At 42.1% G+C, this 23,957-nt stretch overlaps 1 protein-coding gene across 6 annotated transcripts in view; it reads right to left on the bottom strand.

The window, feature by feature from the left end:
• ptpn11b (protein tyrosine phosphatase non-receptor type 11b) overlaps window positions 1-23,957 on the bottom strand; it is a 75,074-nt gene that overhangs the window by 46,000 nt on the left and 5,117 nt on the right. For all 6 annotated transcript variants that reach the window (XM_084069254.1, XM_084069253.1, XM_084069256.1 and 3 more), the window contains exon 2: window positions 6,285-6,407. In XM_084069254.1, coding sequence (XP_083925380.1) covers window positions 6,285-6,407 — 123 coding nt within the window. The remainder of the gene's footprint in view (window positions 1-6,284; window positions 6,408-23,957) is intronic.

Below are 23,957 nucleotides of genomic sequence, written 5' to 3' on the forward strand. Positions count from 1 at the left end.
CTACTCTAATGACCGCATCAGCCCGGCGGACATGACGCGTCGTCAGGCTGAAGAGGAGTGTTGACGAGCGAACATTTTTTTGCACGCCGAAAATAGCCGATCTGCAAGCTCACAAAAGGCAACAAGCAATGCATGCGAGCTTGTAGTGCTGCTATTTTAAAGGACCTTATGATGGCCATTGGCCTCACAAGTATAGTAATACAAACGTTGTGTGCGTGTGTGTGTGTGTGTGTGTGTGTGTGTGTGTGTGTGTGTGTGTGTGTGTGTGTGTGTGTGTGTGTGTGTGTGTGTGTGTGTGTGTGTGTGTGTGTGTGTGTGTGTGTGTGTATTTGACAATAACAAAGTAAACACAGATAGAAAGAGCACATGCATGTTGTCATAGTGTAGGACCTGGGCTCTTGTGTTCTTCTGAAGTTAATCAACTTCCTCTGACCTTCACTTCCTCCGTTGCTCCTCCCCCCACCTCACTTCAAAATGACTCTCCCCCCCCGCCTTATAGCAGGCCAAGAGGCTATTTCTGCCAATTGACCCATAATGCGTGCGCATGCGTGTGCGTGTGCGTGTGTGTGCGTGCGTGTGTGTGTGTGTGTGTGTGTGGGTGGGTGTCTGTCTGCCTGTGTGAATGTGACAGACCCTGTGGCTAGACAGTCCCCCCCCCCCGTGTCTGATTTATGACACCTTGCTCCCCCCCCCCCCCCACACACACACACACACACACACACACACCAGAGGCAGTGGGGTCAAGCCTCAACATGCGTCCCCCGCCTTAACATTATTTAAGTGCCACCGCCTGCCTACACAGTGAAACCCTTAAAGGACCACTTCACCCATTTATAAATTGGCCCTCCCCTTGGGTTGTGGATAGTTCAGAAACCTACCAGTGACATCATCGGTAGGCAGGTTTGATCATTTCAAACAAGATTTCAAACATTTTTGTTTTTATTAATGCAAGAGCAACGGCTTCTATTTCAGTGAGCTAACTTTCCAGGAAGAGAAAGGCTGTAGTTTCTGTAGTAATTAGCTTTGGATACATTGGTAGGCAGGTTTCTGAACTGTTCACAGCCCACCAATGGCAATGAGACGCATTGTGAGTAGACGGAAATTGCGACATCTTATAATGAGCATTAGAGAGGGGAGCAATTATATGAAGATAAAGTTGAAAATAGGTGAAGTGCTCCTTTAGCTCTGAGAGTGTACAAATGGAACCGTACGGGTCCATTTGTACACTCTCAGAGTTAAATGAACACTGAGGATCGTACAGTGTGGTACTTCTCTTCCTGAAGCCTAATTTATACGTTGTGTGTGTCTCTCTCTCTCTCTCTCACACACACACACACACACACACACACACGTGGCCATGCCAACGCCAGCTGCACAGCCAAAGAGTAGAGGGCTACTAACAAATGCTTTTGGGCCGTTTCCAGGCACTGCGCTCACTGATGAGCCTCTTAAAAGCTTCCGTTGCCAAGAGAAGAACCGCTCGGACAAAACTACCCCCCCCCCTCTCTCGGTAATACATTCTCTCTCTCTCTCTCTCTCTCTGTACACTACAGTAGTTGTGTTTACCCCCAAAAAAATACATTTCTCTATCGCAGAATAATAATAATCATTAATTTGATAAAATAATCGATTAATAGTCGATCCCTATTTTGGGAATGTCACTATAGGCGAAAAATAGCCAATGAAAATCTGGCATCTACCGATACCAATTTTCACTGTTTTGTGTAAGTACAAAATAAGTAAATAACGCTTAAGTGGTTAATCAATTTGTTTATATATGAAAACATATATGAAACTAGACAAATGTGCTCCTCAGGGGACAGAGGCCTCCGCCAGGGCAGGTAGGTTATTGTGGGCCAGCAATGATTCATGGCAATCGGACGCTGCTTTCGTGCATTTTGTTCAAAACGGGCCACTCCTGCAAACTTTAGAAGCCAATCTTAGCCAATCAGGATGGAATATGAAAAATCTGACAGATCCGTCTTAATCACATGCCTATAGAGATACTGTGTACCAATTTGCGTGATGTTTGGACAAAATCTGTAGGAGTAATAGCAATTTTTTTTTTTTTGCAAAACTCTGGAAACTTGAGAAATTTGGGCCAGAGGTTTTTACTTGGCCTCCAGGGAGTATGCGTTCAAAGTTTAATGCCGGTAGGTCCAACGGACAGACAGGACAGACAGACAGACAGACAGACAGACAGACAGACAGACAGACAGACAGACAGACAGACAGACAGACAGACAGACAGACAGACAGACAGACAGGACAGACAGACAGACAGAGACAGACACACACACACACTGACGGCCAGGGGCGAAAACCTAGTCTGGGCCTTCGGCCTGGCGGAGACAGAAATACAGCTTCTCAACTATTCGATTAATCGAAAAAGACGTCGATAGAATAATCGCTCAAGTAATCGTTAGTTTTTAACAGTTGGTAATAGTTGGAGCCCTAGAAATGTCTCAGTTACCAAGAAAAGAGACAAAAATCCCTCCTCCTTCTCTCTCACTCTCTCCCTCCCTCCCTCCGTCTCTCTCGGTAAAACATCGCCTCTTTCTCTGCCACAGGGTGTATAGTAGTTGTGGTTTGTTTACCAAAAAATAGAACATTTCTCTATCACAATAATCCCCCCAAATCAGAAAAAAACAAGACTTGGTTCTTGTTTAAAAAAATAAATCCCTCTGTCTCTCATTGCCATAGGCTGTTTACCAAAAAATATCACAAATTCTGTAAAATGTCATGTCTAGTTTATTTTGCGCACAACCCATGCAAGGAGGTATAAAGTATATTTACTAAGAATATATATTGAGTACTGTACTTAAGAACAATTTCATGGTACTTTTACTTTACTGCAAATATTGTACTTGTTACTCCACTATGTTTATTTAACAACTTTAGCTATTAGTTACTCTGCAGATCACAGACTTTGTAGAAGTATACAGTAGGGCTTATAATTATAGTCCAATAACATGATACATGTATGATTCTGACATGGGACATTCTGCATAATTAGAACTTTTCCTTTTGCTATTAAGTATATTTTGATGCCAAAACCTTTTGCACTTTGACTAAAGACTACAGCTTTTAAATAGAGGACTTTTATTGTAGCAAAGTATTTTTACACTGTGGTACTGCTACTTTAAGACCTAGAACGCATCTGTGTCATTTTTTGATTTGAGCTAAAAAGCATTATTTTAAACTTTGGCTATTCAAAAATAGCAGATATACAAGCTCATAGCGCAGCACCGAGTGCCGCGCTACGAGCTTGTAGATCTGCTATTTTTGAAAAATTGAGAAAATGTGTGCAAATTCATATATTTATATTATTTTAAAACGAACATTTTTAACTCAAATCTTTGCTTCTGGGGGGTCCCTGGAGCAAAATATTTTGAGATGGGGGTCGGCGGCCAAATACATATCATTCTGGGGTTCCTTGACATGAAAAGGTTTGAGAACCACTGACATAGAAACATACTTTGTTCAGAAACTGTTAGGATTTAGAAGACATTAGTAAGAATCCTCAGGTCTTAATGGGTTAAGTCCAACCTCCGAATACTTCTTCCATAGCACTGAAGGCCGTGGCCGGCTTCCTCCCGGGGCTTTGATTTGGCGTGTGATCAAATCCAGGCCGGGAAAAGGCAGCAAACGGCCGCTTCCCCTCAGTCTGTTATTCAACAACTTTTCCTGGAAGAACGTCCGAGAAGCGTGTCAGAGATCCCCTCCTCCTCCTCCAAGGACAGACGGACAGACGGACGTGGACGGACGGAGGGAGGGAGGGGAAAGCGATCGCTTTCCATTTCAAACTTGGCCAACTGCACACAGAGGGCCAGGCAGACTGACTCTGACAATGTGTCGCAATGCGACGCCTTGTGAACTTATAGATCTGTTATTTAAACAAAAAAAAAGTTTGACACATTTTGAGACCTGTAAGTATATTTTGATGCAAATGTTGTACTTTTACTCAAGTAAAACATGTCAATATAGGCCTTTGACTTGTAACAGACAGAGTAACACATTTAGTTTCATAAATAGTTTTATACTGTGGTATTGCTACTTTTACTTAACCCAGTCAATCCGGGAACGCATCTACAAATGTCTTCTAAATCCTAATAGGTTTCTGAAAAAACAATGTTGCTATAATATCAATGGTTCTCAAACTTTTTCATGTCAAGGACCCCCAAAAAGATATGCATTTGTCCGGCGACCCCCATCTAAGAATATTTTGTTCAATCCAGGGATCCCCAAAAGCAAAACTTTGAGTTACAAATGTTCGCTTTAAAAATATATATATTCAAAGATTTCCACACATTTTCACGATTTTTCAAAAAGTAGCAGATCTACAAGCTATATGAGCTTGTAGATCTGCTACTTTTTGAATAGTCAAAGACATCTTAAAATGACATGGATTGGATGCGTCCCCGGATTGAAAGGGTTAAGTAAAAAAAAAAAGATATCATAGTAGCCTACTTCTTTCACCATTGTCCATTCCAACAGCTTGGCCAACAGCACACAGAGGCCAGGCAGACTGACTCATGCGTTCGTTCGGTTCATCGCCTGCCTTGCCTGGCTCCGAGGACCACAACACCCCCGAGCTTTGTTTGTTCACTCGGCTGAACTTTGCACCAGCCACAAAGCCCCCCCCCCCCCGGTGCCAAAGAACAGCTAATGCTACTCCACTGTTAGTTGCACCGCAGAAAATAGCAGATATATATATATATATATATAAGCTCAAGAAGTACTCAGTTCCTTGATCTAAAAAAATAAATGTACCCATTTTCAACCTCTCTTCATTTAACTGGTCCTCACAAATGCTCATTATAAGATGGTAACCACCTGTGTGTCTATTAGGTCTGTGTCTCAGAGGACCGTGTGGACACTTTAGAGAAACGTGCCTACCAGTGACATCATCAGTAGGCAGGTTTGGACATTTCAAACAAGATTTCGATTGTTGTTTTTTAGACCGGGAAAAGCATCTGTGTCATTTTAGATTTCTTTGGCTATTCAAAAATAGCAGATATACGAGCTCATAGTGAGTGCCGTGCTATGAACTTGTAGATCTGCTATTTTTAGAAAAATAGTGAAAATTTGTTAAAGTCTTTGCATATAGCTCATAGCGTGAAAAGCCAAAGTATCAATACCACAGTGTAAGCTCCTTTATTACAAGTAAAACTATGAACACGCAAAATGCATTCATGCAGAATGCCCATGTGGGTAACCATAACACCGTAGTACTGTAGATCATGTTATTGCTTCCATTGGCGCTTCAGAAAAACGCCTCGGCAAAAAACAGTGCATTGCGTGGAACAGTGTGGTGTGCCTGTGGAGCGGGGCCTGCATGCATAATAACCAGGTGATCAATCATGGGGAGGGGGGGTGTTGAGCTGTTGAGTCTGGGCATATCTGTCTGTCGGGTGGAAACCTCATTATGTCCAAAACTGTTACTTTTCAGGAATTCAAATAGTATCTTTTGATGCTTTTGCGTGACGCTGTACTATGACGTGACGCTCCATGTTAGAATATGGAGATAAGAGGTTTCTGCCCACACGACAGCGACGATATCCAACTTTCATCTGCATCTGCCATTGTCCCATGCTGTTCATACCACATCAACCAGCATCAAAAATCTAAACAGTATGGAGCCCCCCCTCTAAGTTAAGAATATTATTATTTTATGCGCATTTAAAAACAGCTAGGAAAAACAACGCCACGTGCTGTGCAATAGAGGCGCGCTCGCCAGTTGAACCATGATACCCTAGGAAAACAATGGTTTTGCTGGCTCTGTGCAGCGATGCAGTCTGGTGTGATATAAGTCTACTTTTAAAACAGATATATTTGAGTGAAAGTGAACCAGTGGAGGTGTTGTGCTGCAGTTAATATAAAAAGATAAGTGTATTATATGTACAGTTTTTGTACATTATATTAACCACTTGAACACTAGCGTCCATATTCTGGGGGGGAACATTAGCCAAAAAATAGCAGATCTACAAGCTCAACGCGTCACGTGAGCTTGTAGATCAGCAATTTTTTGTAGACAGAAAAATAACGGTCCAAGTACAGAGACAACTCAGGTCCAGTTTACCAAGTCTAGAGGGTTTATGTGGTTAACCAACTGTATGTTTATGAGCTGTTTGAACTTGTATAATGTGTCAGTGTGTGATTGATTCCCAAAAATAAGTAAAACAAATTGTGTCCCTTATCAGTTCAATAAGGGTTTCGTTATCCAAATAAGGGACGATTCCATATTTCAACCCTGCTAACTGCAGTGAGCAGAGGTCCCGTACCTGACAGAGAGAGTGAAGTCTCCTGGGTTGCTCTTGCTGGGGCGGGCCAGGAAGCTACCATGCACCCCCCGCGTCAACAGCAGCTGTTCTGCCTCAATGCCGGTGACGTTTGGATGGAACCACCTGACAAAGAGATGACAAAACATGAGAGTAGGGCTGGGCAATGCATCTTCAGTATTATGTTAAAACTACTACAAAAAAATCCAAATAGAAAAGAAGTTCTATGACTTTATGCACTGTCACTTGTGATATTGTACTATTGTGTTGATAATGTATTATTTACAGCTGTAATAGCATACAGCTGGGGTCTTCAACCTTTTCAGGCCAAGATCCCCCTAGATGAGAGAGAGATGAAGCAGGGACCCCCTCTATATTGTATAAAATTGTGTTTCAGATAAACTTTTGCTGCTCTTTTTTCCCTCTACACCTATAACTCTTTGCCAAAAATAGCCGATCTACAAGCTCACAACGCCTCACAGCGCGAGGCGTTGTGAGCTTGTAGATCTGCTATTTTTGGCTAAAGTTCTCCTCAGGAAAGGGATGCTAGGGTTCAAGTGGTTAATGTAAAAAGAAAAAATCATATCACACAAATATTTGGCGACCCCCCCTGTAGTAACTCTGAGGACCCCCTAGGGGTCCCGGACCCCCTGTTGAAGACCCCTGGCATACAGCATATCTTGATTTTTGCGGGGCAACCATGAACCTTTTTTTAAATCATTATTCTCATTCATTAACATGGTAATCAGTTTCTTAATTCTAGTGCCAGCCTGTCTTTTAACCACTTGAAACCTATAGCGTACCCTTTTCTGGGGGGCGAACATTCACAAAGAAAACAGGGGATCGGCTATTGGCTATTGGCTATCGGCTATTTCCGGCAAAGACATTTGGTGTAGATTGAAAAAAAAGGAGGGTGCCTAACACAGACCCTTGGGGGACTCCGGTCAAGTAAGTATAGAGTTCAAGTGGTCAACACAGAAGTCAAAGATAACTAGGTTTGCATATGAGAGCTTTGAGTGTGACCACCACGGTGAATAAACAACACGATGTGAGTTCTGCGACTGGAATGGAAGGACATCATCAAGGTTTACAGTAAGTCCCCAGCAGCAGCAGCTAATGATTACCGGTTCCTTCCTCTGTTGTGTAACAGTGTGCAGGCAAATATTTATCCCCATCCACTCCACAGGTACAGCACACTGCCGCACGCTGACTCACTCACTGGTTTACACTTAACATCGTGGGGGAAGTACACAGCGGACTGTTTGGAAACTCTCAGTCCTTTAAAAACAGTGATGCTCACGACACAAAAACGTGTATTTCAAGGTCACCCAGTTTGTTTCGTTTCTTCTATGGGACCCACGTCTACACTGTAAAATCATTCATTTAACTCGGGAGATACAGACCCATAAGGGTCCATTTGGTTCCCTAACTATCAATCATTTAGCTGGGGACTACCTTAGAACCGCCTCAAGGACTCTTGCAGGTCTCCAGACTGTATATCATTCTTTAACAGTAACTTAAACATTATTTATATTGGTTTGTTCCCACAGAGAAGCCTGCTTTATTGCTGTATTGCTTTATTGTGCATGAGTTCTGTAGCATTAAAAAAAAGGTTCCCCTCCGTTTAATTGAATAGTGTTTAATTAACAAAACGTTGCATTGGCGCAGGGCATAAAGCGCTAGAGGCACAGTGAATGGCTGTCTGTCATGTGGATTTGGAGCTCATATTTATAAGCTAGGGATCACTGGGTTAAACGTCCCTAACTACCGGGTGACCTGGTCGGGCTAATCCAACACGCCATTAGCTGCTCCCAGACCCATTTGTGCATGAAAATGCAGGAGGGCTGCTGGATCAAACTGACATGAGACTGCAGACACGAGTGTGGCTAAGTGGTGTGTTTACTGGCAGCGACACCCAAAAAGACACACAGCAAATTAGCATAATAATACTGTCAGCGTGTGGTCAGGGTTAGGGCTGTCACGATTACAGATTTAAGTTGACGATTCATTGTCACGCTAATAATTGTGATTAACGATTTTAATTGTGTTTTTGGCATTGAACGTCGGAACATTATGAATAAAAACGTGATTTCTGTTTGGCTTTTAGGCTTCGTAATAAAAATGTAAATTAAATATACAAAGAAATGACTGACATATTTAATAATTTTATACTTTGAAAAACTTAAATAGCGGAAATAGCTGATCTACAAGCTTACAACGCGTCACTTTGTGACACGTTGTAAGCTTGTAGATCTGCTATTTCAGATTTTTAAAATTTTGTCGATTATGACGTTTATGCAAAATAATTAGACGATTATGTAATAATTGTGACAGGCCTAGTCAGGGTTATCCCTGGATATTCCTTCAGCGAGTGAAAAATGCTGATGCTTATCAGGGTAACATTTTGATGACAATGAATAATAAAAAATAAAATAATAAATCCACCAACCAAAAGGAAAGAAGCGCCGTCGTTGACCCCACTTGGCGGCCATTGCGCTTGTAGTTTTCTTTGAGTGAGTCAACTACCCCAAACGTAAGTGAAACAAACTACAAACCGGAAAAGAGTCAAATAAAGAGGACCTTTTGTTGAAAGCTCATCATTTCATAGAAGGTATGGTGTGGTGTGGTGTGGTGGTATGGTGCTACATTTACAGCAGGTATTAGAAGAATGGGGATCGCTCATGTTAAAGACACTTGTATTTGTTATATTAAAAAAATAGGGCTTTAACAATTTCCGATTATGCTCTGTAAGAAAGTTGGGGCATTACAGATATAAAATGACACCTAATGGCACTGTGACCGACTAGTCTATGAATGGACTAGAATGACTCAGAACAGAAGCTCTACAATCTGAGCCATTCATATGGCCTTTTGTCCAGCATGAAAAACATGGACTTCTGTGCCCCAGAACAATCAACCTCGACGTAGTAAGTGTCCCCCACCCCCGGGCGCTCGTACATATCAATGATTCAGCAGGAGTGTGAAACGAGGCCTTTTCGGCACACATTCAGAACGTAATGACTATATGAGTCACAGAGCGCATACAGAGCTCATGCATTTCACAAACCTAAACCACGGGCCCGTTTTCAACTCCTATCGAAACTTTACAAAGGCGTTTTATTAACCAACGTCACCCTAACGAGTCCATGATGCCACAGGCCACGCAACAACGTGGGCTTTATTATCAGGCAATCCCGCGTCGTCGAGATGGCATCTGGAAGTTTTTCACAGCCGGAAACATTGGTTGGACGGTTTCTATATTTGGAAGTTACAATACGCTGACATAAACCCATGACACCGAGATGAAAATAAGACTTGTGTGTCGTCCTCGGTGTGTGCGGGCACTGTGCTCGCCGGACAATGCGGAGAGCTGCTGTCTGTATAGCTGCTACCAAAACAAATAATCAATGTTTTGTGACCTGAAACCTTGGCTGTCATCTGTCCTGCAACTGAGCCTGTTACATACACATTTCTTTCATTTTAATCATGTCAGTTATTATATGCGGGTACATTAATGTACAGATCTATCCGATATGTATGTATCGTGTGAATATACTGCAAGAAACATCTAATGGTACAGTAGGCCTACTAACTTTATTGTTTACATATGCACTGATTTTTCCTGTAGTTGATAAGGATAACAAAAAGGCTAAATAATGTGTCAATATTTTAAACAGGGAATGTATTGATTATTGCTGAATTGCCTTTGATGAGTTCATTATGCGCATGTGTTGCACTCCTGTTTAATTAGTGTAACTGGTTGCATCTTTGTGTTGCAATCAGCTGCAGCTGTTGAGGCCAGACACAAACATGTTGAGGCCAGACACAAACATGTTGAGGCCGTCCGCAAACATACGGACACACACACACACACACACACTAAGTCAGTCCTTGTGAGTGGTTGGCACCACTCAAAACATGAAAGTATAAATGGGTTAAATGTCAAACGTGCAGTAGGATTCTCTGAGGAGGCTGTCAGCTGTCAGCAGGTTCACTTGCTTGGGACACGGATGAACATGACCGACAGTGGCAGCTTGTCACTCTCACAGGACGCTCCACGCTGATGAAGAGGGAATGACAGGTCGAGTGCTGCGGTAGTTCAGGCCGGTCACGGCAGTCAGGCTGTTCCCCCATGCTGCAGGCGTCCTCCAATCTCATTCGCAAGACATACGCCGTGTCAATCCTAATGGTTCCATCTAGGCGGTCTTTTTTTAAGCAGAACGCTGTTCACTCTTCGTACTACAAGCTCGGCATACAGTAGGTCAGCGTAACCTCTTCTGCAGCGTGTCAGTGATCAAACTCCCTCCTCTTCCCCCGGCCTCGTCCTTGTGGCATTTAGTTCTTCACTATGTCAGTATGTTAACTGTATGGATATGTCTGTGGATTGTCTGATGATTTATCTGTGTATCTTAACCCTTTAAGACCGGGAACGCATCTCTGTGTCATTCTAAGATTTATTTGGCAATTCAAAAATAGCAGATCTACAAGCTCATAGCGCGGCACTATTTTTTTTAAATCGTGAAAATGTGTGCAAATCATTGAATATAGCATATATATTTTTTAAAGCAAACATTTTTAACTCATTTTTTTTGCTTCTGGGGGGTCCCTGGAACAAAATATTTTGAGATATCCGTGGCCAAATACATATCATTTTGGGGGTCCTTGACATGAAAAAGGTTTGAGAACCATTGCAACCTCATAAGTTTTTTCCAAAAACTGTTTTAGAAGACATTTGTAGAATCCCCAAGAAGCAAAGATTTGAGTTAAAAATGTTTTAAAAAATATATATATTCAAAGATTTGGACACATTTTCATGATTAAAAAATAGCAGATTTACAAGGTCATAGCGCAGCACTCGGTACCGCGCTATGAGCTTGTAGATCTGCTATTTTTGAATAGCTAAAGCAAAAATGACACAGATGCGTTCCCGGATTGAATGGGTTAAGTTATGCCCTTGAAGGGTTCAATGTTATGTCCATGCAATAACTCTATCTATCTTAGGCTCTACTTCTTGAGATCTCAGATTCTGTCATGATGATGCATGTAGATAAATCTGTAGTATCACAGGAGCAGAGCCACACGGCCAAATGTAACGCAATGTCATTGCAATAAATGGTTGATCTTGACAAAAGTGTCTGACTGAACAAGCCAGAGATCAAATGAGAATTTGTACACTCTCAAGAGTTAAATGAACACAGATGATTTTACTGTGTAGACACACACACACACAATTTGAAGGACCCTCGGTTTGATATGCATTAGACCACAGACCCCCATTTTATACCATATTTTGTCTCTGGGACGCCAATCTACATTGTAAAATCCTCAGTGTTGTATTATTAAGACCCATAAAAGGGTGAAAACCAGTGCACTAGCTTGTGACATACATATATCTTTACATGTATGTATGGGGGGGGGGGGGGGGGGGGTGCCCATGGGGAGCAGATTAGAGCAGGAACAGCCAATCGTAAGCGATTACAGCAGGATTGTACCAGTACATCAGGGGATTAGTCACAAATACATAGATGAGAGGTGGGGGGGTGCTCAATTGTTGGACACGTCCCTTCCACGTCGCCATCAAAGCCTGTCATGAGCAGCGGAGCCGGACGGAGCAACGGACGCATTTCAACCTTACAGGTCTCAGCGTTGTCTCTGAGGAAGACCTGTGGTGTCCCATGCAGAGAAAATAGTAGATCTCACAAGCTCATAATCTGCTGACGACTTTGTGTACAACTGGGGATACAGCAATTAAAATATGACTGGCTGCAGCAGATACACTGGCTGTTAACACTATGGTGACTATATGATCTCACCACCATGTCACACAGAGTGTCAGAGACACAGAGGCAGTGTCTGCCAAGATTACACCATCCACACTTACGGTACACACCTGCACACCAGTCGTAATGGTGGTGATGCTTGTGGTTTGGACACACACACACACACACACACACACACACACACACACACACACACACACACACACACACACACACACACACACACACACACACACACACACACACACACACACACACACACACACACACACACACACACACACACACACACACACACACACACACACCTGTTATCCTATGCTGAACTACAATATAGGTCAAAGGTTTTGTGCCCAAAGCACACCAATAGATAAATGTGTGATATTGTTCATAAAATAAATCAATAAATTGTATATTCTCGGATGTATATTGTCGGATGGAAACCTCATATGTCTAACACAGTTACTTTTTTGGATTCAAACCCTAAAAATATGGAGATAAGAGGTTTCTGCCCGACAGCAACAATATATTTCAATAATGTGTGGTTGCCACAAAATCCCAATGCACACCTGGACCTCTCATCACACCATTGTGCCTCAGCACACTGGTGTTTTGGAACCACTGGGGCTGCAACTATCCATTATTTACCATTACTGTCATTATTCTATCCATTACTTTTTTGATTAAGCACTTAAGCATGATTTTATACTTTGCACGGCACAATGGTGCTGTGCAAAATAAAATATGTTTTACAACATTCTTGACATCTTTTTAGACTTTTTGCCAATAATGCCATGCCCAAATTAGGGATGGAGTATTAATCAATTATTTGTATTAACCTATCGATTATCAATAGAAAAATATATAATCAAATCGATTAGTTCAATTAACTGTTGCAGCCCTAATTTGCAATGCAATGCAGCATTTCATTAAGCCCAGAACGGACACATCGCAAACACTGCATTAAAATGATCAAAACACAGGCTGTGGAGAAGAACAGGCGTGGGATAACAGCAAGCCAACTGAAGTGTAATCATTTTGCGGCCTACCTCACCCTCACACACACGCACACACACACACACACACACACACACACACACACACACACACACCGCTGCTTCTGTATAGCCAATATAGCCACAGAGCTGTGTAATCCAGCCCCAAGCAGTATTACACAAGACAGGAGGGAGAGAGAGAAAGAGTGAGAGAGAGAGGGAGGGAGAGAAAGAGAGAGAGGGGGGGAGGGAGAAAGCGGGCTTGTGTTAGAGAGACAGAAAGACTGAGATTGAATTGAAATTGAATTGAAAATGTACAGAATGACAGAGACAGAGAGACACAGAGAGAGAGAGAGAGAGAGAGAGAGAGAGAGAGAGAGAGAGTAAAATAGAGAAAGAGAGAGAGAGGTCAGGGAGGTTACTGTAAGCGTGTTACAGAGCAAGCGAGAGTTGGGGGATTTAATCTGGGATTTGGATAAGCGTGAGCAGACCTGATACGAGAGGCTGACTATCCCCCCCCCCCTCTCCGGGCACAGACCAGTGTGATTGCACCGCTTCCCAGTTCACAGCGGCTCCTTGCCGTACAGACAGAGGTCGATAGCTCCATTCCCAGGCTCCTCTAGTCTATGATCCTCCATGCTCCAAGGCTCCACACAGACCAGCACGCTAGGCAGTGGTGGAAGAAGTACTCATATATTTGTTTACGTCACTAGAAGTATCAATACCCCACTACAACGTATATTGCCATTATTCTATCCATTACTTTTTCAATTAAGCAATTAAGACCTGAGGCCGATTCAAAAAATGTTTTCTAAATCCCAACAGTTTTCTGAAAAAAATATTTAAAAAAATGTTTTCACGATTTAACAAAAATAGCAGATCTACAAGCTCATAGCGTGGCACTCAGTGCTATTTTTGAATAGCAGATATGCTATTCTAGTAGGCTACTAGTAGCCTACTAGGCTACTAGTACTCATTATGCAGAATGTCCCATTTCACAACTTTTCAAAACGTCTAAAGAAATCTTTTGAAAATAGCAGATCTACAGGCTCACAACTGAGCTTGGAGATCAAAAGTATAAACTAGGGCTGGTTAATGTTTTGTAATAATATTCTAAAACCTACAAAGTAACCTACAAATATTAACCTCTGAGAGGTGATGGAGTGGAATGATAAAGCGTCGAAAAACAGAAACACTCAAGTGAAGTGAAAGTAGCTCAGAATTGTACTTAAGCTACAGTACTTGAGAGTGAATATCGTCTCTGTAGCGTGGAAACCTCGTATGTCCGACCAAAACTGTTTTTCAGGATTCAGGCTACTTTTTATGCTTTTGTGTGACACTGTAGTATGACCAAGTAGGGCGTAGATTTACGAAAAAAAACGCATCAAGTTAGAATATGGAGATAAGAGGTTTCTCTGCCGGACAGCAACTTTCTACCACTGGTTGCTGAGTGAGAGCCCAAGGCCCCCCCTCCCTCCTCCCCCCTCCCACACACACTCACAGTGCTATCTCGTTGGCGGCTAAAATGCAACAGCTGTGTTGCCGGTGCCGGGAGATTACACTGTAATGCTGGGCAGCATACTTTACACTGGATAATAGTTAACTCTAGGCAAGCTAAAAAGCCCAATCTAGCCAATTCAGCAGCATGCCCATTAAGCCATTATTTGTGGCTGTTTGGATTGAAGGGTGGTGGTGGTGGTGGGGGTGGGGGGGATCCTGATTTCCCCATCTGCCAGCGAGATAGAAAATAATAACTGAGCACATGAAAACATAACGGGAGCCAATCATGTGCTCAACCACTTAAGCCCTATAGTTTCACTTTTTTTTTCTTTTGAAATATATATTCACCTATAAAGATGTGAGGTGACGCGTTGTGAGCTTGCTTGCTTGTACACCGGCTTTTTTTCAGAACATTCGACAACTCCTGCCCATAAAGACACGCCTGTAACAGGGGTGCCAGGGATAAAGTGGTTAAATATGATTCACTATCTCAGTATCTTTTGCAACAAGCCAGGCTGAAATACAGTTTGGAATTTAATGGAGCAGAGAGACAACCCCAAGGCCCACATTACAAAGAACCTGCAAGAGAGAGCACATCCACAAAAGCAGGCAAAGTTAAAACGGTTCAACTACAGAAGTGGAAAGGAAAAACCCCACGAGAATATACTGTATCTTCAGGCACGAACGCCTTAGGATATTTTCTGTTAGTTTTCCACCTAGCCTTGGATCAAGACTATCATAGGTGTATTTTATCGAGTTTGCCTTTTACTTTTGTATCTATGATAGTCTTGGTCTCTACAGTCACTGGAAATCTGCGCGCAAAACCCCGTACTTCTCCGTACACACTGTACATGTACAAAAACAAAACGAATACAAGTGCTGACCCTGTAGCCACGGATGTTAACTCGACATTAATCGGAACCTGTGCACTGTATTAGTCCGTATTTTTTAATAGAAATGTATTTTAATCCCATTCTGTCGGAAGTTCCCTGTATTCCTCAATGGGTGGTAGCGTCGGGGAGCATCAGGTGAAAGCCGGTATTACACTCGATGTAAACAGGATGTAAACAAGGACATAAAATGGAGTTCAGGCACAGACGGGATTAAAACACATAACTATTGAAAAATAGGGACTCATACAGTGCACACAGGTTCCTAATGTCCAGTTACGGACTTTACGGGCGGATGTCCAGTTTGTCCACAATTGGGGGGGGGGGGGGGGGGGGACCAAGACGACCATTATGCAAACGTCAAAATATAGTTATTTAGTCACAACAAGCTCTTGTTAATACTTCTCATTGGTTCAATATTTATAAAACCCACAGACACACTTAACCACTTTCACTTATACTTTCAATACATTTTAAAGACAGTGAAAATAGCTGATCTACAAGTTCGGCATCGTGACGCTTGTAGATCATCTTTTTTCACTACTTTTGCATAACACTTATGTTGTATGACAAGGTACTGTAGGGCTAGGGCATTACTTTACCAAAAAAAAAAACACAAAAAGTCAAAACATGGAGATACAAGGTTTCTGCCCGGACAGTGACGACGTCCGTTACGTTTTTCCACCCGTATACACAATAAGACCACTACTACCAAGTCAAACCAGGACACAGTGGAAGACTTTCTCTACAAGGTCTCGTTTCTGTCACTTTGCAGAGCGGAGGCTAGACACGGCACCAGGCTGAAAGCTTCTTAAATGTCCCCTGTGACATTCTACTAAGCTGCTGGAGTTAAGACTTCTCCAGAGCCTCCACTCTGGGCCCGGCCTGCCATGAACCACCCAGGGGCGGATTTAAGGGCTTTTTAGACCCGTTTCAAGCTGCCCTCACTCCCCTCACCCACAAAGATTTTCATATATCTTTTAGTCATATAATTGGTCCATGCTCATTATAAGATGGTACCATTTCTGTCTACTCACTCTGCATCTCAGAGGAGGGCAGTACAGTTCAGAAACCTGCCTGGAAAATATACTTAAAAGTACCAAAAGTAAAAGTACTCACAATGCAGAGTTTTGTCAAAATCTTTAAAAAAAATCACTGATCTACAAGCTCACAACGGGTATGTGACCCACGTTGTGAGCGTATAAATAAAGATAAACACAAATAAGTGTTTGAAAGATTAAACCTTTACATTCACATCAGCCATATATTCAGGTCACAATGGTCAGACAACTTGTAGATTTGATTTATGTTCCTCTGTACTCCTCTCCACACAATCGACATCCTTTGCGTGTGTCTGTGTGTGTATATACAATAAGTATACTGAGTAGACATACTCAGTATACACAGGCTAATACCAAGACAAGTCACTGATTCCTCTATAATCGTAGCATAGCCACAGTTGAATGAACAAACAATGAACCAGGTATAAATTTGCCCTTAATGTGGTGTGCATTTTCCTTTTCGTTCCCCTTATCTCCCTACCTCACTGTACTCTCTCTCTCTCTCTCTCTCTCTCTCTCGCTCGCTCTCTCTCTGTGCATCTCTCTGCTTTCCTTAATGATTAACTTTTATGTCCACGCTTGGCTGTAACTTTTAAACGTGCCTGCACTGCATTAGACTCGCAGCAAATGATCATCATTGCAACACAAAGATACCAATATATGCATAATCCATAATTGTGCAGCCTGCATTTCTCATCTAGTCGTGGTCTTCCCATCCTAACCAGACCATGACGGCAGTGCAGTGGCTAAGGGCTTTCCAAGAATAGGATTCCTTTTTGACAACAACCAGGCGCTCTCCACTCCCCTGTATCTGGCCTGGGGCAGAGAGAGAGAGAGAGACACAGAGAGAGAGAGAGAGAGACTTTTCTCTTCACCTCCCTTTTCTATGCGTTCTTAATCTTCCGAGATGAAGACCCATAGAGTGAGATTGAGAGGACGGAGTATACACAGAGAGAGACAGAGACAGCTGGAGGCTGTAGGTTAAGGCTACAGGCAGCCATGGCACAGCCTCTCTCTGCCGGCCGGCTGGCTGTGTGTACGTATGTGTGTATGTGGGGGGAAGGGGGGGGGGAGCGAGGGGGTTAGTGACAGAGGCCCCACGTGTGTCCAGCCTCCGCTTCTGCTCTATCCTCTTACATAATGTCTCAAGTTCAATACAGCGCGGGGCTATTTAAAGCAAACCCCCCCCCCCCCCCCCCAGCGGGGCCCGCTGCTGACAAAAAGGTGATATATTTAGTACCGGCCAGCCAGCGTGGCTTTAGAGACCCCCGCGTCAGGGCTGTTAATGGTCCCAGACGAGCCCCGGGGTGTGTTTTTTTTGGGGGGGTAATGTCGGGAGTTGTTTTTAGCCACATGCTGATGATCTGGGTTGGGGGTGGGGGGGGTTGTAAAATCCACCCTCCATCACTGGATGCTCCACATCTCTTGGCAACACTGCGTGGCATGCCGACGAGCTGAAAATAGCCGATATACAAGCTCACAACGGCATGACGCGTGGTGAGCTTGCACATCGGCTATTTTCAGAGCACAACACTATGGTACGACGAAGTATGAATTATGCTTCATGCATCCGTGGAAGAGAAATAAAGCAGTATACTCTTTGGCAAGAGCTCACCGGAGACATCATTCAAATGTCCTCTAATGATGTGTTTCTTTTGCTAATGTAAAGCACATTGAATTGCCCAGTTGTTGAAATTTGCCATACAAATAAACTTGCCTTGCCAACTGAAATTGAGTGTCTGAGCCGATATTGAACACAGGTCTAAAAGCCATTCTATAGAACGCACATTAGTGACTTTTAACCCGTGTTAGGCCATGTTTCTAGAGGACGCTGGCTTCTATCGTAACATGGAACAAGAATTGCTTAAGCTCCGCAGTGAGCTCTCTGCCTCTGACATTAACAGTTAATAACTAACCACTCCTGAAATGTTCAACTCCTATTCAACAGGCTGTGTGAAAGTGTAACGGTACAGAAAATAAACATTTTGCCTCTGTGATACTACTACTACAATAATTCAAAGTCAATATTTAAATAAATCAGGGAGTACAAAAGCCAAATACCATACATTTAGGCTGTAAAAGTACAACTCTCACATTTGACACCCTTTTAGCTCAGTCACCTTCTACAGCAAGGGTGAGGTTGCCAACAGAATACCACAATTGTGGAAGAATGGGTTTCGTTTGAGGAAATCATTTCAATCCACTCCCTGAGAATTGTAATAAAATGTAAGACATCGCTCTCTCTCTCTCTCTCTCTCTGTCTCAATATTATAAGAGAGAGGCAATTTCACCAGGACATTGTTGTTCAATTTTGCTACAGAAATCAATAAGGAATGTTGGTTTGCTGGCCAAGTTTAATGCCTAATATAAGTCATATTAATGTTTGAAGGGATAAATGTTACATTGTATTACTGTGTGTATTGATTGAACAGAACAGATTCTCTACAGGAGGCCATTCACCAACATAGTTGAATAATCTATACAACATCTAGAAAACCTCACAATGTTTCACATTTGAGTTCAAACAAGCTCACAGAGACACAATCCATAGAGAACAATATATATTATTACAGTCAGTGGTGGAAGAAGTACCGCTACTCAAATTGAGCAGAACTCAAAAGAAGTTTGAGTAACATTAAAATACCAAAATATAAAAAAATACTCTAACAAAAGTCCTGTATTCAAAATGTTACTGTTATAAAAGTACAAAAGTATATTGGCATCAAAATATACTTACAGTAAAGTAACAAAGTAAAAGTCGTTTTTTTAACTTATTTTTTTGTTGATCTACTGCTCTCAACACGTTGCATAGTTGATATATAAGTAGCCTAGTAACTAAAGTTTTATAATAATTGTAGTGGAGTAAAAAGTACAATATTTGCCTTTGAGATGTAGTGGGAGATGTAATAAAGTATCAAAAAATATATAATACCAAAAATATTTACAGTACTTAAGTAAATGCTGAATGTAAAATGTAAGTGCTTAAATACTTTCCACCACTGATGAATAATCTATTAGAGCATCTTGAAAACCTCACAATGTTTCACATGTGAGTTCAAACAAGAAAACAGTGACACACACTCCATAGAGACAAACATATTAGTTCAGGTGCACCACCACTTTGTGCGTCCTATTTCCTATAATTGTGCTGCTGTGGAGTTACAGTATATATCACCATAGACAGGTTCGATGGGAAACGTTAGTCAGTGGCTCGTACCACTTTTCCACTCATTTCACTTAACCCATTGAGACCTGAAGCCGATTCTACATGTCTCCTAAATCTCAACAGTATTCTGAAAAAACGTATGTTTCTATATCAGTGGTGCTCAATCTTTTTCATGTCAAGGACCCCCAAAATGATATGAATTTGTATATATTTAGTTCCAGGGACCCCCAGAAGCAAAGATTTGAGTTAAAAACGGTTCGCTTTAAAAATATATATATTCAAAGATTTTCAAACATTTTCACGATTTTTCAAAAATAGCAGATCTACAAGCTCATAGCGCGGCACTCGGTGCCGCGCTATGAGCTTGTATATCTGCTATTTTTGAATAACCAAAGTGTAAAATAAAGCTTTTAAGCTCAAATCTAAAAATGACACAGTTCCAGGTCTTAATGGGTTAACTTGTGAAAAGTTGTTGGAAAATAGCATTGTTCCATGAATCATATCATCAGTGTCGGGCCAGAAACCTTGTATCTCCATAGTTCATCTTTTCATGTCGATCTACAAGCCCACAAACACGTCGCCGCGTTGAGATCTAGTAACCGTTTTTGAGAATACAAACTTTCCATCTGACAGCGATGACATTCAAATGAACAGGATTTGGTGTTTCAGTGCCATGTTCACTTATCAAGGCAGTCAATGTTTCATACTGTACATACTGGGGCAGGAGATCAAACTACAACGAAAATTTAGTTTTTTTTCAATATTATTCCACATTTTTCAAGATTTTTGAAAGATTTCAAATATAGCTGACCTATTAACTGAGGTTCCGATTCTACAAATGTCTTCTAAATCCTGTACCAGTTTTCTGAAAAACATACAGTATGTTGTTATATCAGTGGTTCTCAAACTTTTTCATGTCAAGGACCGCCAAAATGTATTAAATGTATTTGGGCCGCGGACCCCCATCTCAAAATAAATTGTTCCAGGGACCCCCAGAAGCAAAGATATGAGTTAAAAAATGTTGCTTTAAATATATATATTTTTTGCAAACATTTTCATGATTTTTCAAAAATATCAGATCTACAAGTTCATAGCGCGGCACTCGGTGCCGCGCTATGAGCTTGTATATCTGCTATTTTTGAAAAACCAAAGTATAAAATAATAGTTTAAGATTTCGATGCTATATCAATTTAGCTGGGGACCCCCTGGAACACCCTCAAGTACCCAAGGGGTCCCCGGACCCCACTTTGAGAACCACTGGAAGGTGTCACGGCTACAACAGCAACATCTCAAGACACAATAAACTCCCCCAGTAAAGACTTTGGGTTCACAATCCCACCATTTTTCAAAGCTTTTCCTGCATTCCTTTCCTTTGTCTCCCTCACTTCCTTACGAGTTAATAGGAATACAACGCCAAAAATATGGATCTGGAAGAGAGAAAAACATTAACCCATTGAGACCGGGAACATCATTTTAAGATTTATTTGGCTATCAAAATAAATAGCAGATAAACAAGCTCACAGAGCTATGAGCTTGTAGATCTGCTATCTTTGAAAAATCGTGAAAATGTGTGCAAATCATCGAATATATATATATTTTTAAAGCGAATATTTTTTAACTCAAATCTTTGCTTTGCGGTCAATGGAACAAAATATTTTGAGATGGGGGTCCGCGGCCAAATACATATAATTTTGGGGGTCCTTGGCGTGAATAAAAAAGAACCACTGATTATAGCAACATATATTTGTTCAAAAAACTGTTTTTAGAATCTACCCCAGAAGCAAAGATTTGAGTTACAAATGTTCGCTTTAAAAACACATTTACATACACACATTTTCAGGACTTTTCAAAAATAGCAGATCTACAAGCTCATAGCGCGGCACTCGGTGCCGCGCTATGAGCTTGTAGATCTGCTATTTTTGAATAGCCAAAGAAATCTAAAAAATGACACAGTATGCGTTTCCCGGTCTTAATGGGTTAAGCCGGTCGGCTCGGAGCACTCCTGGAAATTTTGGGCTGCGTGCTATCTCACTGCTCCACATGGCCAGTTGTTTTCCTGTCGCCTTATCGGGGCCGAACAAAAAAAAAAACTGACTCATGAGCTCCCAGCTTGGTCGAATCAGTTTCACAGTGACAGACGACAAGGCCTTGTTCCATAAACAAAACACCAGGGCCCAGAGGTGCTTTCCAATAGTGGAAAAAAGGGGGTAACACCATTTGTGACTGTGACGGTGCAAAGCGTGACGCATTGCGTCTGTGGCTGCTTTTCTTTTCTGGTCAAATCGCCACCGCAGGACCGGTCTAGCCTTGATTTATACTTTGACGTACTAATGGTGTCACCGTCGAAAATAGCCGATCTATGAGCTCACTGAGGGGCTGCAACTGTGGGTTACTTTACTGATTTCTGCGTTGAATCGAATAATCACAAAAACAACAATAAGCATGTTATTTATATATGAATCGTTTTTAATATATCAACAAATCGATGTGAAAAAAATCGAATAGATTTCCTATAAATCAATTAACCGTAATCCTATTTTATACATTGTTGTTCGCCGGGGTCAAACAGAAATCGTGTGAGCTTGTAGATAGATACCGCCAACTGACGAAATGAGCCAGATGTCACACGTCCATGTCTGTCACACGGAGGGGGCACCCACCAAGCCATTGTTGTGCTGCAGGCAGCGTCCCCCCTGCCTGGCACTTTGGTGGCAGGAAGTATAGAATGACCAACCAGACGACGCGTCTGTCTCAGCCGGCCGGCGACTAAACATGGAAACCGCTGGAGGGTTGAAACGGCTCTTAAAAACTTTTGTCGCTGATGTTTTTTCCTCCACTATTTCTGAAGTCAGGTTGAGGGGGGGGAGACTCCCCCACCCCATCCCGTGGTGACAGAACCACACTGCGTTGAACCATTTGGTACCATTTGCACACTCTCAAGAGTTAGACAAGCACTGAGGATTTTACAGTGTAGACTGGTGTTCCAGTATACTGCCCTACAGGGCCAAAGTGTAACTACGGCGAGAATCAAACTAAACAGACCCGATTCTACAAATTCCTTCTAAATCAGTAGTTCTCAAACTTTTTCGTGCCAACTAAGGACCCCCAAATTGATATATATTTGGCCAAGGACCCGCCATCTGAAAATGTTTTGTGCCAGGGACCCCCAGAAGAGAAGATTTGTGTTAAAAAAAAATCTAAATTATTCTAAATTATAAAAAAAAAATCAAACATGTTCAAGATTTTTCAAAAATGTTCAAAAATAGCAGATGTAGATCTGCTATTTTTGAGTAGCCAACGCTAAAATGTAAAATGACACAGATGCTTTCCCGGTTTGAATGGGTTTAAGTGTATAGGTGATATTGCACTAAATAATTGTATATCTGTTCATGAGGTAATTGTTTATCCCCTGTCCCCCAAATCATGAAGGCTGATTTGACCTTTGAGACAAATAAATAAGTCAATGTGTCCAAACATTTACTTTGGAAGTCTGTGACATGCGGAGGAGTGACATGCAGCAAAGGCCGTCGGGATCGGGACTCGAACCCCGCAACCCGCTATCAGGCTCCTTTGGAGCCTAGGTGACTCGACCGCTACGCCAGCGGTCCAAGCCCAAATCGACTTGTCTTGCGGGTCCATTTCGTTCAATTTGTATCGTACGCTCTCAGAGCTACAGAGCTGTTAACGGTTCATTTGGACCCCCGGTGGTCCCCTGACCCGACGTCGACAACCAGTGGTTTACACTGAGAACTCCTGACTGAAAATTCGAGAAATAGATGTCATGAATACAAAAGAAAAATGGCTTTATAGCCCCGTTGGAATACAATGCATACAAGCCAGCAACGTCTGTGAATGTGAATGAAACGGTGTCACCAACTGGCTCGAAAAAATGGGACCCGCGCCGTTTTAGAAATGACAGCAGCATTGGTTCTCAGCAACACCACCCAGGGTGCACTGGGATCCTGGCACGTATCCACACACATTCAGGGGCCAAAAACTCCTTTTCTTTTGCCAATAATGCAGCCAGAATTCAACAGGCTTTGTTCTGTGAAAGGGAGAACTGAACTAGAGCCTGACCCCGTGCCAGATCTTTGGGTCAAATGAAGGGCTGGGCAATTAACCGAAAATATATATATATATATATATATATATACACCACATGCGGATTTACATTGCATAGTTGTTCTATACCTGAGGTGGATTATTATACCTATGTGAACATGGTGGTTAGCTCCTTAGAACTGGCCTATTGAACAGCACCTTAACAACCCATTGATACCTGGA

Source organism: Gymnoscopelus microlampas, assembly GCF_963454915.1.
Source record: "Gymnoscopelus microlampas genome assembly, chromosome: 10".
NCBI classification, from domain to species: Eukaryota; Metazoa; Chordata; class Actinopteri; order Myctophiformes; family Myctophidae; genus Gymnoscopelus; species Gymnoscopelus microlampas.